The sequence below is a fragment of the Zalophus californianus genome, chromosome 2 (genome assembly GCF_009762305.2).
Source record: "Zalophus californianus isolate mZalCal1 chromosome 2, mZalCal1.pri.v2, whole genome shotgun sequence".
Taxonomy (NCBI): Eukaryota; Metazoa; Chordata; class Mammalia; order Carnivora; family Otariidae; genus Zalophus; species Zalophus californianus.
The window spans coordinates 2,432,360-2,448,468 of record NC_045596.1 but is presented as its reverse complement, the minus strand read 5'-3'; the positions used below and the strand labels follow the sequence as shown (position 1 = coordinate 2,448,468).

Genomic DNA, 16,109 nt, shown 5'->3' with positions numbered 1-16,109 from the left:
GCGCTGGCCCCCTGGAGCTCCAGGCCCATGTAGTGCAGCTGCGTTTTGGAGGAGGGGCTGACGGGGATGTTCACGTAGGGGGGCGCCTCGCTGCACAGTCTCTCGAGCCCTGGGGCTCCTGCGGGGGCAAGCACAGTGAGTCTCCCGGGGCAAAGAACTCTGCACCCAGCCCATCTGGCAAGCCTCCCACCCTGCGCCTGGCCAGGGCCTGGGAGCCCCCCGGGCCCCCACCTCCCCGGATCCCCTGGCCCAGCACCGCTCATCCTGAGACCCGCCCGCCCCCCTCCCAGACCCAGCACCACCCTTTGCCGCCCTTCACCAGTGAGCTTCTAGAAAGGGTGTGCTCCTCTCCCCGATGCCGTGGGCTGAGCACTGCTGAGCCACCCGCATGGATGCCCCTGTGGCCTGCTGCGGTCAGGTGACCACACTGCCCTCTCTTCAGCCCCTGCCCCCTGCCCTCAACCCCCCTGGCTGTCCTCCTGGGTCACCGCCCACCCCCACCGCGGCTCCAGGCTTCAGGGACCGTCTCTGGACCAGGGAGTCTCCACAGAAAACCCCTCCCCCTCGAGTGCAGGCCCGCACTTCCATCCACAGTGGCTCCTCCTCCAAGCATTGGACACACGCGTCCTCAAGGTGGGAAGGCAGCAGGCTTTTGTTGGACACGGGGACCACCTTCCCGGTTTGGGCAAACAGGGTGTGTTGATTCCAAGGAGCACAGCGGGGGTGGGGGGGTGCTCTGGACACTCAGCTTCCAAGCCAGGCTTAGGGCTCCGGGTGCCTGGGTGCCCGGGGGCAGAGGCAGGTCATGCCACAGGGCACACTCTGACAGGCAGCTCAGAGAGCGTCCTGCAAGCTTCTCAAGCCAACGACAGGCTGTTTTCAATCCCCAGAGAATCTCTGGGGTTTGAGGTGAGCTGCGAGGTGAGGGGTTCTGTAGATCGGCTGCATTTGTGGCCACAGAATGTATCACAGGGCAGGGAGCCGCCTCCCAGCGGACGGGCAGCCTTTGCAGGGCCCTCCCCCCTGGCAGGCACACCGTATCCGCAAGGGCTCTGCACACCCATCTGTACCCCAGCAGTGTGCGACTCTCCCTCAACCGGCCTGGAGGGGGCCAGTGCAGACCCTCTCCCACGTAACCCGAGGTGGCAGGCAGAGGCACCCACGGGAGACACCTAGACCCGTGAGGCCAGGGAAAATCAGGGCAGGCTGCCTGGAGAAGGAGGCATGTGCCAAGGGATAGAGGACAAAATGGAATGGCCATCTTAGAAGCCGCCTCAAATCGCTTCCAGAACAGAGAAGAGGACGGATGAGCGCGGCCCTGGCCTCTCCTGCCTGCCCAGGGCGCTGCCGCCATCACCGGGGCTTGGGCCACACCATCTGTGGCCCAGTTCAGCTCTGTCCTTGCCAGGATCGGGCCTCACTTCCCCCAGCCCCTGGCCTCAGTGGAGAGGGTCTGTATCCTCCAGCAGGCTTCCCCTCCCCACCCCATGCCAGGGTTAACGATGTCCACAGGGCCCCACGGGGAGGCGAGTGGACAGCAGGAGGACGTGTCCAGGACCATCTGGGAGTGGGTGTCACGGGATAGCGTTGTCAGGGGTGGTCCTCAGGGCCCTATCCTGAGCCAGGAAACCCCAAAGCCAGCTGGTGTGGGCCTTTCCTGTGGACCCTGCTTTGCCACCGGCCCTGCCTGCCACCTCCTGCCCCCAAAGGTCCACTCCGGGTCAGCCTGCAGGGTCCGGCCCCAACAGGCGTCATGCACCTCTAAAGGGTGGAGGGTCTAAGCTCGTCAGGCCCCCCTGCCCAGAGGCTCCACCAGGAAGATAAGGCACGGAGCTGACCCCTGACCTCCAGCGACACCCCCCCTCGACCCTGCCCAAGGCCAACCTTCCCCAAACTTCAGCTTCCCCCAACCCTCCAGGCCTTCCCCTGGGTGACAGCCAGCTTCTGCCCAGCCTTCGCCTTCCAACTGGGCCTTGGAGACCCCGAGTCTCCGGGGCAGCCTGACTCTGCCCACTCCATCCACACACCCCCCAGGGCAAGCTAGCCGCACCGTGCCCTCCACTCCTGGGCCCGCCCCACCCAGGCCAGGGCTCCTCGAGGCTGCACACCGTCACCCCCCACTGCCCGTGTCAGCCTCTGTCCATGGCCTCCCCCTGTCCGCCAGCACCCGCCTCCCTGTCTGGTGCAGAGCTTCCGGCTGAGCCGGGAGGCAGCCACCGCGCCCCCACTTCCCTTGTCCCAGAGCTGGGGCCTACCTGAGTGCGTCATCAGCAGGCCAGGGGCTGAGGCAGCCGCGCCCTAGACCGAAGAGAACACGCGTCAGTCTGTCCCTCCTGCTGCTCCTGCTCCTCCTGCCCCGGCCTCACAACCAGGACGCTGACCAGGTGTGACCAGGTCTCTGGGGGCCCGGCCACCCCCAGGCAACACCAGCCCAGACTCCTCATCTCCCAGGGGCCCCTTACCCACATGTCCCGGGACCCCAGCTGGCCCGCCAGCCCTGACCCCCACTCGCCCTCTTCTGGGGAGAGGCATGGGCAACTCTGGCCCCCAGGCCAAGTCTGGGCCTTCCTCTTGGGGCAGATACAATCCCACGGGCCCCCGGCCTCTATCTGCAGCCGCACGGCAGGGGACGTGGCCCCCAGGTGCGCAGAGGCTGGAGCAGGTACCCCCCGGGCACTGCCGGCCCACTCCCAGCAGCACCCGTGGAGGGGCCCACAGAGGCCACGGGAATGAGCCAGGTCCCCCAAACTGCAGAACGACCTCACTGTGGTGCCTGATTGCAAGTGCTGAGGGCCTTGGTGGCCTCAGAGCTGAGGGCAGGGTCTGACCAGGAGGGAGGGACAGCGGCCCATGGCCGGCACAGTCATCGCCACCTGGGCCTCGACCTCCCAAAGCCCTCAAGGGACAGGCCCCTGCCAGGGCCCAGGGCGAGCGACGGGAGAGGATCCAGCCTCCCCAGCGGTCTGGGGATCACAGGCCAGGGGCAGGGCCTCAGGGGGAGCTGGAAACTGGAATGGGGGTGCAGAAACCCCAACCCTGTTCCAAGGAACATAGCTGGATGCCACAGACTCAAGACAGAGCACCCTGACCCTGGTCCTAGGCCAGGCTGAGCTGGTCTCACACGTCACCTTGTGTTAAGGAGCCCTTGTGCGGGCCTGGGACTTGGGCAGGACGTGCCCGACCTCCGACCCTGCGACAGGAGGCCATCTGCCGGCCAGGAGCCGTGCATCAATCGCTAACTGCCCACGCCGCCCCCCATACTGCACCTGCTTCCGGGGGCCAGTCTTGCAGGCACAGCATCAAACCCAGCGCTGAGCGCGGGTGTGATGCAGATCTGCCCTTTCCCCTTGAGGGGGGCCAGGACCCCTGACCCCCAGGTCTGGGCCGGTGGGCTGCACACGCCCTGAAGAGACAAGGAGGAAGGACTCCTGGCACGGGTCTGCCCACTCTGGTTGCGCCCGGCCCCAGCAGGCAGGGCCCCTGAGCCCCGGACCCCATCCCCAGGGCCGCCCTGGGGTGCAGGGGCAGCTGAGGCACACACTCACTGTGGAGGGCCAGGCCCTCCTCCTCCGGAGCCACGCCATCCCACAAGATGCCTTGGCCACCAACAGCCCCCAGAGGGCCACAGTGCTCAGTGGCCACTCCCGTGGGCCCCTCCCTCCTCTGGTTGCAGACGCCTGCCCACCCCTCCCGTCTGGGGCTGGGGACCCGTGCGAGTGCAGCAGGACTGAGCCCAGACAATGAGGGGCCCCGGCAGGAGCAGACACCACCCCCACCCCCCGTCTCGCGGCGTTGCAGCTCACAGCCTTATTTCCTTTGCAGCCAGACTGGCCGGGGCACCCCGGGTCTAGTGACAGCATCCCGTGAATAGACATCTACTGCCCATGTGCATCTACCACCTCATTAGACCCTCTCCGTGTGTCTGGGGAGGTAAGGACTGTTGTCCCCATCTATGCAGGAAGAAACGGAGGCTCAGAGAGGTGTAGTAACTTGCCTGAGGCCACCCAGCTGGCGGGGCCGTTGCCGCTCAGCCCCCAAAGCCTGGCTTTCCTCACGCTGCAGGAACCCCACCCAGAGCTCCCAACTCTGGGGCGCAGAGCTGGCCCCCCGGGAGGGCGGTGAGCAAGGGTGAAAATGGGAGAGACAGGGCAGGGCGTGGGTCCCCGTGACGTGCAGGAGACGTGAGCTGGGGTCCCTGGGGCTCTGCCACCCAAAGGGGGGAGATGGGAGGGGGTGGGGGCTCCAGGCACAGAGCAGGACTCTCCCTGGCGTCACCTGGACACGGGGAGCCACCTGCCTGAGCCCAAGCAACCACCGAGGACCTCCCCGTGGCCTCCAGTGAACAGGGGAACATGCCATACATGTGCACACACATCACTCAGACCACACACATGTGCACACGTGTGCATCTGTACACACGGACACACCACACAAACGTATCCGTATACACAAATGCACACTCCTGGGCACGCACCACACATGCACACACGTGTGCACACACTCCACCTCAGACATGCACAAACACCATGCACACACACGCAAATGTACGCAGGATATGTACACACATTACACACACTGCATGATGCACACACATGCAAACGAATGCATGCACATGCACACATCACATCATGCACATGCAAGTGCACATGCACACACTACGCAAACACATGCAAGTGCACATGCACGCACACACATCACACACATGCAAGTGCGCATGCACGCACACACGCACATCGCACACACGCACACATCGCACACACGAAGACCACACACATGCAAGTGCGCATGCACGCACACACGCGCACATCGCACACACGCACATATCACGCACGTGCGCACACGCACACACCACACGCATGCGAGTGTGCGTGCACGCACACACGCACACAGGCCCCATGGGCTGTCGGGAGTTGCCGCTCCTTTTTCAGGCCTCCAGTGCAGTGCGTTCGAGCTTAAGGCAGACCACACAGGCGAGGCCTCATGCTGGCCCCTGAGACCCATAGGCTTGGGGGCTGGGCCCCCAGATTTTGGAGACCGTCAGAGGCCCCACCAGGAGGGCCGGGGCGGGAGGTGGGGAGGCTGGCAAATGGAAAAGGACAAGACGGTAAGAAAAGAACATTTTATTTCCAGTCTAAGAATGTATTACAAAGTGTCAGATTTTAAAGACGTCAGAGAGCAACAAAGGTCTTTAGCCGACAGGAAAGGTACAGAGCAAAATCTTTACAGGCGAGCTGTTTGCCCCCCGGCTGGGGGCTGGCTCCAGACAGCGCAGGACGGCGCCAGCCCGGGTCTGGAACCGCATGGGCACGGGCCCCGCCTCTCGCGGGGGCACGGAACTGCAGAACGAATGTACAAAACCAGGCACGGCAGCTGCCATGCAGGCAAGCAGACAGACCACGGAGGGCGCCGGAAGCAGCTTTACCCCTGGGCCGCCCACGTGCCCGCCAAATGCAAATGAACGGGCCCTCGGAGCCCTGGCCTCCTCTGGTCCCGACCACTAGGCTCCGGCTCAGCCAGGAGGGTGGCAGGGGCGTGAGCTGCAGCCTCCGGGGCCTTCACAGGGGACTCCGGGCAAGCTGACCCTGCTGGGCTGGCCAATGCAAGGACATCACCGCCTTGCTCCCTGCACCGGGGAGTGGGGGGCTGCCACGGGGCCCTCCCTGCCCACCCCTCGCCCGGGAGCCTGCAGGTTCTGGAACAGCCCGGTGGGTGAGCCATGGAGGTCCACGAGGCAGGAGACCCAGACCCCACAAGTCCCTGCACCTCCTGAGCCTCAGTTTCCTGCCCTGTAATATGGGCCCCCTGTGGTGCTGCTTCACAGAGGAGGCATGGGGCAGACAAGTAAAGCTTGTCCTGCACGCCCCGTGCCACACGCCTGTCCCGGGAATCCGGGTCTGCAACTGCTGCGGAGGAAGCTGAGTTTTAGCGGACAGCCTGACCGTGCACAACGGAGGGGACGGATCTGAGAGGTTAAGCACGGCGTCCACCAGGTAGGCGGTGGAACAGGACAGGGGGGAGGCCGCGGCCAGCGAGGGGCCTCCCAGCCCTGATCACCCCAAGGGCCTGGCACGAGCTGGCTAGGACACAGCGCCCGCCTGTGCCCCCAGCACCTGATCCTCGCTCGGGCTTTGGGACTCCATGGGCCCCCAGCCTGCCCCGCCCCGAGCGTCCCACTTTCCAGAACGCATTTCAGCGGCAGGCTGCTGGGCCTCTCCAGGTCCTGGGGGCCCTCCCTGCAGGCTCCGCTCCCCAGAGGGCAGGTTCTGGGGCTGTCACCCCTCCCTCCAGGCCCTCCCCACTGTGCCCACAGTTGCTGACTTCACTGACAGCACAAAGGGCGCCCCGCCCCCTCCTGCCTGGAGGGGCAGAACCCAGCCCCCCACCCCTCCCCCGCGGCAGCGGGCCTGGCCTGAGGCTCTCAGGGAGGGGGGTTTACCTTGAGTCCTCCACAGACCGGACAGGTGGAAAAGAAAGCTGCAGGAGGCCCAGCGTGGGGGCTGCCTGCTTCCCAGCCCTCGCCAGGGGCCTCGCAGCCCAGGGCCTCCATCGCCTGTCCCCGCCGCCTTGCGCCCAGCCAGCCGGAGGGACACCCCGCAGACATCTGGCCACCCAAGTCCCCGGCCCCACCGTCCTCGGGGCCGCCCTGCACGGCCGGGATCTGGTCCCTGGGGGCCTGGCGCAGGCTGCGCGGCGTGTCATAATGGTGCCGCAGGGCCGTGGGCACTTGGTACTCGGCTGTCCCCGGTGGGCAGGCGCACAGGCCAGGCTCAGGCACCCCGGCCGCCGGCGGCAGGCTGAGCAGGGAGCCAAACTCGTCCCCTGCACGCCACACGTCCAGGCTGCTGCCGGCGCAGGAGGAGAAGCTGCCTGAGTAGGAGGAGTGGCTGCCCGTGGCGATGCCGCTGTCCGACGAGCCCTGGCGGCCGACCTCCTGCAGCTGCCGCGGCCGCAGCGGCTTGGGGGGCGGCCTCGAGGTGCCCGGCGCCACCTCCCCGGAGGCCTGGGCAGCCGCCAGCCCCGGGCCCTCCTGCGACGTGCCGGCCGAGGACGAGGGCGGCTCCGGCCACGCGGTGAGCCGGCTGCCGGCGCTGACGTCCGAGTGGCTGGCCTCCGAGGACGAGCTGGACAGGCTGCGGTCATCCCCTGAGGCAGAGCGCGCGGTGGTCGGGGGTGTGGACGCTGCACTGGGGGCTGGGGCGGGCTCACCGCTCTCTGGGCCCACCCCGCCCCCTCCCCAGGCGCCCGCACTGCCTGGAGGCTGGTGCACGAGCCAGCTCACCCAGTCAGGCCCCTCGTCCGGATACCAGTCCTCCACCCCTCTGGCCCCCTCTGGAATCCGCGCCCTCCCTCCCACCCCCTCGGCCACCCCCCTCCGCGAACCAGCTGTGAGCCCCCATAAGGTCGCGGCTCAATACAAATTGAGGCTCCCTGCTTCTAGGGGCAGGCCACAGTGCTCCCAGCGCCCCGCCCCCATGGGACTGGAGGCAGTCAGAGGATGGACAGGCCCCACAGGGCAGCTCCCCACCCCCACCTACACCCCCAGGCAGGCCCCTTGCAGGGCCACAGCCCCCTTCTGTCCATTTTGCAGCGAACCGAGAGCGTGGGCTGCGGAGGAGGGGCCCTTTTGTCTGGGCACGAGCAGTAAAGCTTGAGCACAAGAGGCCGTGGCCTTACCCAGGCCACGCGGCTGCCGGGCAGCAAGAATTCACACCAGCTCTCCCAGCTCTCTCGAAGCACCGTGCCTCCAGTCAGGGCCGAGGCCAGCGCACCGTGTTTGTGGCATCATGCGTGAGGGAACAAATGAGTGAGCAGAGGAGGGATGAATGAATGAATGAACAGAGAGAGAATGAATGCATGAATGAGCAGAGGGGGGAATGAATGAGTGAGCAGAAGGGGGAAGGAATGAATGAATGAGGGAGCCCAGGGGGAATGAACGCCGCCTACCTCCGCTGCCGGGCCGGACCGCGTGGGCGAGGAGGCTGAGCCGCTTCTCCAGCTTCAGGGCTTCCAGGGCCTCCTGGGCCACTCGCTCCTCCACGGTGGCGGGTCCCCCAGGGCTCGGGTCTGTGGCAGAGAAGAGAATCAGCAGAGACGCAGCCTCGGTCCCCGCCCCAGACCCTCGGCCGCGGGGGACCGGCCGCCCGGGACGTCCCGGTGAGTCCCACACCACCGGGGCCACATGCGTGCTGGGCGTGCCTCGAGGCCACAGCAGGGCCACGGGGGACCCCCGGGAGTCCCAGCTCCTCCCCACGCCTGCACCCCAGCCACGGGACACCAGTCTCAGGGCGCCTGCCCCCTCCAAGGCCCCCGGCCACCAGCCCATGTCCTGTGCCCCAAAACCGGCAGGCGAGGCCCAGGGTGGGGAGGCGGGTGTGTCCTCCTGACCACTTCCCGTCTGGCAGCGATAGGGCAGAGAGACTCTGGTGCTGCACGGATTCCCTGAGCCCCTCGTCCACATCTGCAAAGTGGGGGTGCGGGGACGTGGCACCCTGATCGTGGTGGGACCAGGACGGAGTGCACAGGGTTGTGCTCGGGGCAGGGCGGACCTCGGGACCCTCCCCTTTCCCCTCCCACTGTCTGCCTCTCTGGGCCTCAGTGTCCACGTGAGTCCGACTGAGCGGGGGGTGAACACAAGAGGACCCCAGAAAGGCTGCAGCACGAGGCTGCTGACCCAGGGGAGCCCACATCTCTGCAGAGCCCGATGAGCCTGTCAGGGCCTAGACGCAACGCTAGCCAGGCCCGTCCACACCCCGCGGTCTACACGGCACCTGCGGCTGCGAGGCAGGAGGGCGCCAGCAGAGGGCGCTACCACACCATCCCGCAGAGCCCAGACCGCAAAGGCTCTGGCCCCAGGAGCCACCTCCTCTGTCCTGAGCCCGTCCAGCGTGGGGCCTGTGTGGGGTGTGGAGTTGGGCTGAGGGACCGTGCTGGGAGAGGGGGGACCTGGCGGGTCGCTCGCTTCTGTCGTCCCCAGGTGGCTCCGAATGACCCGCCCTGGGGTGCGCATGCAAGGAGACACGGACCACTTGCCGCCTGGCCGCAGGCCTTTGTCTCTCCCACCTGGACAGGGTGACAAGCACTGCCTCGCTGGGCTCTGGCGGTACCAGCAATCCTGGGTACCACCCACCGGGGGGCCTCGGCCAACGGAGGTCACGGCGACGAGCACCAGCCTTCGTCCCTCCCGGGCCGTCCCCCAGGGGAGGGCAGACCTTCCTCCAGTGGGAGGGAGGGGCCAGGGCCTCGGGGGTCCAGCCCTGCCCTCAGCCCCACGGTGCCTGCTCTGTCCCGGCCCAGGGCTCTTGGAGAATGCGCCCCAGCCACGACCGGGGAAGGGGGAGCAAGGTGAGGTGAGCTCAGTGCAGCCTCACGCCCACCCGCCGGTGAGACCCCACCCACCAGGCCAGCTCACAAGGCAACTTCCAGCCCAAACGCAAAGCCCAGCCCACAGTCCCAGCCACGTGGGGCAAGACCCCCACCCCAGAGTGGCTCAGAAGGTGTCCGCAAGACCCACACAGGGTCTCTGGCCTCTTGGTGCCCCACCTGGTGCCCCACAGCATATGGGTCCCAACCGGAGGCCCCGCCCCCGAGCGTCACCAGGGCTGCGACCCGTGGAGGGAGGGCAGTGAGGGCGTGAGCTGTCCCCTCGGGAGCCGGGCAGCGTGACCCCTCCCTGCAGGCAGCCTGCACGGATGGCAGCCCACCCAACCCTGCTGACTGATCGGGCGGCCCCGGCCCCTCCCCACCGGGCCACACTCCCACACACACCTGGGAGAACCGGCCGTAGCCCGAAGGGCCCCTTGGTTGGGGAGACGCCACGGACGATGCAGTCGAACAGGAAGCTGATCTGCTCTCCCTCGGCTGAGGACAGGAAGAAGACTCCGGCCCCTGCAGAGGGAGGACAGACCCTGGTGTCGGAAGCACGGCTAGGGCCGGACCGCTGCAGGATGGGCCCTGGGGCCCCCAGGATGCAGAACGCGGGGACCTGGAGCGAACCCATGAGACCACACACGCAGGGGCGGGGGGTGGCGGGGAGTGTCCCCTGAGCACCCGGATGGGCTTCTGCCTGGCCCTGGTAAGCCCTGCTCTGTCCTTCAGGCCCACACCCCTCGTCCGGGCAGCCGGGGTGCAGGCCTGGCCGTCCGGGGCCTGTGCGCACCAGCCCAGGCCAGGCAACTGTGCTGGGTGTCAGGACGGCGCGGGGAGAGGGGGTCCCGCCCTGCCGGTCCTCGGTCTAACCCGTCGGCCTCCACTGGCCAGGACGGGGCTCCTGGGGGCGCCTCAGGAGGACGCAGCCGCAGGAGGAGGCTGGTGAGGGTGTCCCGGTTCTCTCGATGTCCAGGCTCATCGGAGGGGCAAGCGACAGGCCCGCCTAGAGCGGGGTTCACACGCCAGGAAGCAGCTGGGGGACCTCGACCTCGGTAGGTGCCCCCCGACCCTGTCTCCTGACCCAGGGCTGCTCTGAGGGTGAGCGTCTGCGGTGGGCCTGCCCCACACACGAGGCGGCCGGCGCTGCGGTGGCCGGCAACACATCCTGCCCACTGCACGGGCCCCCCTCCTGGGTGCATTTTCGGGTGCGAAACGGGCCCACGGTGTGAGGGTGGAGGCTGAGGTCGTGCCCACTGGGGCCCCCAGCCAGCAGAGGGCAGGCCGCGTGAGTCAGCACAGCCCGGCTGCGCCCCGGGCCCGGCCGCCCTCCCGCTGGGCCGGAGCCCCGCCAGGGTGAATGAAATCCCTCACCGCCTGCCCAGTGAATGGGGACACCGGGCCACGTGGGGCTGCACACTCGGCTGGCGTCACCACACAAGAATCTCTCCGCGCCCTGCCCTCTGCCTGTCGCCCAAGGAAGGGCCTGCCCGCTCTGAAGGCCAGGTCCCAGGGGCGCCCCCGCGGGCGGGCCGGGGTGGGAAAGGGCAGGCTCCCCGGTTAAACCTCGGCCGCCGGCCCCAGTCACGGCCTGTCTTCCCGGGATCCCAGGGGCTCGGGCCAGCCCCCACACGGGGAATGCCACCCCAGGGATTGGGGGGCTGCGGCACCCTCCGGTCACTGGAGCTCCATCCGTTCAAGGCCCCCCGAACTGGGTGACAGGCCCGCTTAGGGGCGAGTGCACTGAGGCCCAGAGGGGGCCCCGAGGGACTCCAGCCTGACTGGTGGGCCACCTGCACACGTCCGGGCGCCACAGAGCTTCCGGCCAGTTGATGGGCCCAGGAGCTGGAGGGCAGGCCCGGGGCTGGGGGGCAGGTGAGGAGAAGGCTGGCCCACGGCGTCCCTGCCCCAGCGAGGGGCAGGCCTGCCAGCCCGCACAAAGGGCCGGGCCCCTAATCCCGAGCTTACAGACAACTGGCAGAGGCCGCGGCACAACCAGTCCCCCGACTATAAAAAACCACATTACAAAGGGAGGGGAGCCGTCGGCATTCCACCAGGCGTCTGCTGAGCATCACGCTCCCCGAGACGCAGCCGGTGAGGCCTGGGAGCACGGCTGCCACCCCCAGGCACGCCAGGGAGCTGACCGCAGAGGTTCCCTGGGGACGGCACATGGCTCCCAGGGCCCGGGCTGCCCGAGCCTCGAGGCGAAGCCTCTGGGACACAGCTCCCTGACCACCGGCTGGCCTCTGCGGGCCCCCCTCCCTCCCCCAGGCTTTGGGGACCCTGGGAGCTCCCCAAGCCTGGGCAGCTCACCCGAGCCCTCCCCACAGGAGGTGGCCACCCCCATCCCTCCACACCCCTCAGCTACCTGTAATCCACTTCACCTGCAGAGACTCCGCTCACCTGACACCGCCATTCCCGGCCCCTGAGCCCTGATCATTCACTCGGTGTTGCTTGGAGGGAGCCCCCGCTCTGGGTCACACCTGTGATCCTTTACTTGGCACGTGCCCTCATGTGCAGCTGTCCTGGCCGCCAGGCCCCGCGTCTCACAGACGGGGCTCCTTCTGAGGCATTGGGGTCCCGGTGCCTCACCCAGGGCCCGCTGCCCAGGGGACCCCAGCACTCGGTGTGGTGGGAAGAAGGAAGCGGAGGCGAGTGGGCCTTCCCCAAGAGAGTGTTCCTGGAACTTTTGTTTGCTTGCCTGCTTGCAGGGCCGGAGGAGGTCGGGCCCGGCCTCCTTTGCCACGCGGCCACCCTCAAAGACAGCCCCTGCACCTCCTCCCAGTCCACGAGGCCCCAGCCCCACGCAGGGTCTGTGCCTGGGGCCATCCTGGGCCTCCCAGCCAGGCCACCCCCCAGCGCCACTCCCTGAGTGATCCGTCCGCCACATGGAGCAGATCCCTGACCCACAGAATCACAAGCAAGGAAACTGCCGCCAAGTGCTGGGGTGTTTCTTGCTCTGTGATCACTGACGTGGGGAGACAGGGAGGAGCGAGAGTGTGCTGAGCGGGAGGCCAGCAGCTTGCCCGAGCTGATGGCCACCTTTTGCTGTGGGCAGACCCTGTGGGTTCTCCGGGGCCGAAGGCAAACCTCACAGGCTTTACAAATGCAGTAAATCCCTAGGACAATATACGAATGCGAAGACAGCTGCACCCCACGGAAAGAGTCCCCAGCCCCGAGAAAGAAACACTCTTCCGTCCAAACGTGTGCCCAGTTCCGTGGGCAGATTCCTGTCGGAAGTTAGTCCAGAAAACCTCCAGTGTCCTGAGCTCTGCGTGTGCTCGGTGTCCTGGCTCAGTGGAGACCAGAAGCACACGGTGAGGTCCTGTTCGGGAGAGAGGGCCTGAAAGCGTCTGGAGGACTTCCGTGCGGAGAAGGCTCTAGAAAGCTCTGCCTCGGCAGCACCAACCGGCCTGCTGTTAGACTTTCACTCCGAAGACCAGGACCCTTGGGGTCTCGTTGTGCACAGGGCTCCCTAACAGAGGGAGACGTCTACTGTCCTTCTCTCTGCCCTTATTCTGAGAGATAGGACCGAGGTTCAATGAAACACGTTCATTCGAAATCAGGTTTTAAGTTTCCCCCGATAGTCTCACCCCCCAGGAAGACTGATTGAAAACAAAACAACAGAACGCAACAGGCGTTGGAGGGAACATGGGGAAACTGGAACCCGGTGCGCTGTGGGGGGTTGCCGTGGAAAACAGCACGGAGGGTCCCCCGAACACCACACACAGACCCAGCGGTGCCACGTCTGATGTTCACCCGAAGGGACTGAGAGCAGGCACCGAACAGAGGCCCGCACCCCCGTGTACACAGCAGCAACCACTGACGGAGGGTGGATAAAGAACGTGGTCCATCCGTCCACACGATGGAATGCGGCTCAGCCTCAAGGAAAAAGGACACCCTGACACCTGCTACCCCGCAGATGAACCGGGGGGACTCGTGCTCAGCGCATCGAGCCAGTCACGAAGGGACAGGGACCGCGTGAGCCCACTTCTGCCAGCCCCGTAGAGGAGCCAGATCCTAGACTCAGAAAGAGGACGGTGGGCGTCGGGGCCCGGGCAGGGGACATGCGGGCTAGTGTCCACTGGGGACCGAGTGTCAGCTGGCCAAGACGGAGCAGGAACGGCCGCGTGGCACTGAACGCACCTGATGCTTCTCAGCTGTACTCCTGACCTCGGTTCAAGTGGTAAACTCTATGCGTGTCTATTCCGCCACAGTAAACACAGAGCAAACCGTTCCCACATCCCCTCCCGCGCACACTGCACGATGCGGCCCTCCCTGGGCAGAGTGTCAGAACGCTGCTGGGGGAGCCCCGGCCCTGGGCTCCATCCCCGAGGGAGGGGCTGCTCCCTGTCCCCGGCTCACGCGAGGCCCCGCCGAGACCACTCCTCGGTGACCCTCCCTCTCTGGCAGCCGTGCCACCCTCCCCGACGGCCCCACGGGGCGCCTGGGCACCACCCGCCCAGGTAAGGGGCTCCTCAGGGCAGGCCCATGATCTCACTTTCCCTGCGTCTCCCCAACTGCCTGCTGACAGTTGTGAATGGGACTCTGTACCCACGGACCAAATGTCTTGTGTTTGGAGATGGGGGGAGGAGGCTGCCCGCGCCCCCCCCCAGGAGGCCACACTGTCCAACTCTGAGGGCAGGGGGACGCAGTGCCTTCCTGGGGCCTTTCTGCCCGGGAGGAAACAGAGTGGCGCGAAGCCCCCCGGGGGGGAAGCCCGGGTCACCATCCTGGACGCTGGGGGCAGCCAGGACCAGCCTGGGAGGCCAACCCCTCGTGAGCTACAGGGGCTGACGGATTCTAGGCTCGCTCCTGCCCCCATCACAGAAAATTCCCAGCAGAGGGCTGGGATTGACCACAAACCGTCTGCAACGTGACCAGTGGTCTAGACCCAGACAGCAGACTGCATCCCCTCACAGGAACCTGAGACCGTCCCTATCCAATGACCCCAATTCACAAGTGTGCCCCACCGTGCTGCCGAGGGGAGGAAACTGGGGGCCGGCCTCTGCATGGGCTGGATGCCTCCCCGTGGGCAAAGCACTGGAGCAGACCCGGCCCGGGGCAGGGGCTCCATCCTCCGGGGATCCTCGCCCCAGCAAGCGCCCCTCCTTCTCCTGCCCACCCCAGGCTGGCCTTCCCTCTCTCCCCATTTCAACCACTGGTAGTTAACATTCTTGCATCCCCGGTGACCCCCCCCACGCACACATGCTGCTGACTCAGCCTCGGGCCACATCCAGAGCCTTCTCACAGCCCCCTGCATGGCCCCCCACCTCAATCCCATCTGCACCCTGGGGCCAAAGTTATCACCCTGCACAGACGTGTGGGTGGCACTCCCCTGCTCAAGCACCTTCGATGGCTCCTGGCTACCCTGGGAAGACAGTGCAAACTCTAGTCCAGCTTACGGGGCTCTCTGTAACCCGGCACGGCTTCCTCCTTCTCCAGCCCCGCCTCTGCCGTCACCAACTAGCGGGGTTCCTGCACACACCCTGTGGGTCACCCGTCCGTGCCGGACACACACACACCGGGGGTCAGAGACCAGGGCTCCAGCCAGCTCCGTCAAGACCGCCCGGCATGCAGACCACAACGTCCACCCACCAGAGGACTTAGCACAGCTGGACAATGCAAGTGTTTTAAACACGCAGCAAGAGAGTTCCTCCCGGTTTATGGCTTCATCCTTTACTCGCTTAAAAAAAGTCATTTAAAACTAAATTGAACTTAGGGACGCCCAGGTGGCTCAGTCGGTGAAGCGTCTGCCTTCGGCTCAGGTCATGGTCCCAGGGTCCTGGGATGGAGCCCCGCATTGGGCTCCCCGCTCAGTGGGGAGCCGGCTCCTCCCTCTGCCTCTGCCTGCTTGTACCCTCTCTCTCTGTCAAATAAATAAGTAAAATCTTTAAAAAAATTTTTTTAAATAAAATTTAATTTAAATAAAAACTTTTTTAAAAGACACATTCTTAAAAAAAAAAAAAGTCATCTAGAAACGCCCACCGTGGCCCAAGAGGCCGAAGCCATGGGCCACACCCCGAGGAGCCGGGCACAGCGAGTGGAGGAGGGGCCGGCCTGCAGGACGTGGAGGGGACGTTTCTGAGGGTCACTATCCACGACGTACCTCCACCACAGGCTCGGGACCTTTCCACCACCTGCTGAATTCCTTAGCATCCAAGGACGCTGATCCTCTGCAAAGGAAGCTGGCTCACGTGGATGTGGAAATGCCCTTGAAATGCCCTTGACAGGAGGACCCATCAATGCAAGGACAGGGACCTCCTCTGGGCCCCCTCCTGGAAACCTCCATTCACCCTCACGCTCGCTCACATGCCCCTCCCCAAGGCCTGCCCTCCCTGGGCTCTGGGCGGGCCCCCTTCTCCCATCCTCTGTTCCTGCCCGAAGCCCTCGCCACACACAGTGGGCCCCCACCAACCCAGGGACAGAGAACCAGGCCACCCCGGGAGACCCTGGACTCCCGGCCAACAAGCCCACTCCCATCTGACTCCGAACAGGCCACCGAATGCGCGGAGGCCACAGAGAGGAAACGCCCACCTCGAGGGACCCAGAGCCACACGAGCCCCCACATACCTGGCCCGGCCCTGAGAGGCCTCCGCCAAACAACCCTGGTCATACCCACCCCGACGTCTCCCCCAAACCCATCAGAGTCCTGAGCCCTCTGCCTCGCCCCCCAGGGCCTGAGCCCACCTCCACAACCTCCTGACACTCGGGATGGGCAAAGGGGGCCAGGGACCGTTTCCCGC

At 66.0% G+C, this 16,109-nt stretch overlaps 1 protein-coding gene across 5 annotated transcripts in view; it reads right to left on the bottom strand.

The window, feature by feature from the left end:
- Positions 1-5,115: 5,115 nt before the first annotated feature.
- The window catches only part of DOK7 (docking protein 7), a 28,271-nt gene continuing 17,277 nt past the window's right edge, over positions 5,116-16,109 (bottom strand). For 4 of the 5 annotated variants that reach the window (XM_027600764.2, XM_027600763.2, XM_027600766.2 and 1 more), the window contains 3 exons: positions 9,766-9,885; positions 7,945-8,064; positions 5,116-7,143 (listed from right to left, as the gene is read on the bottom strand). In XM_027600764.2, the coding sequence (XP_027456565.2) occupies positions 6,419-7,143; positions 7,945-8,064; positions 9,766-9,885 (965 nt within the window). In that variant the 3' untranslated portion in view covers positions 5,116-6,418. The remainder of the gene's footprint in view (positions 7,144-7,944; positions 8,065-9,765; positions 9,886-16,109) is intronic. The other variant, XM_027600767.2, reaches the window with a different exon arrangement.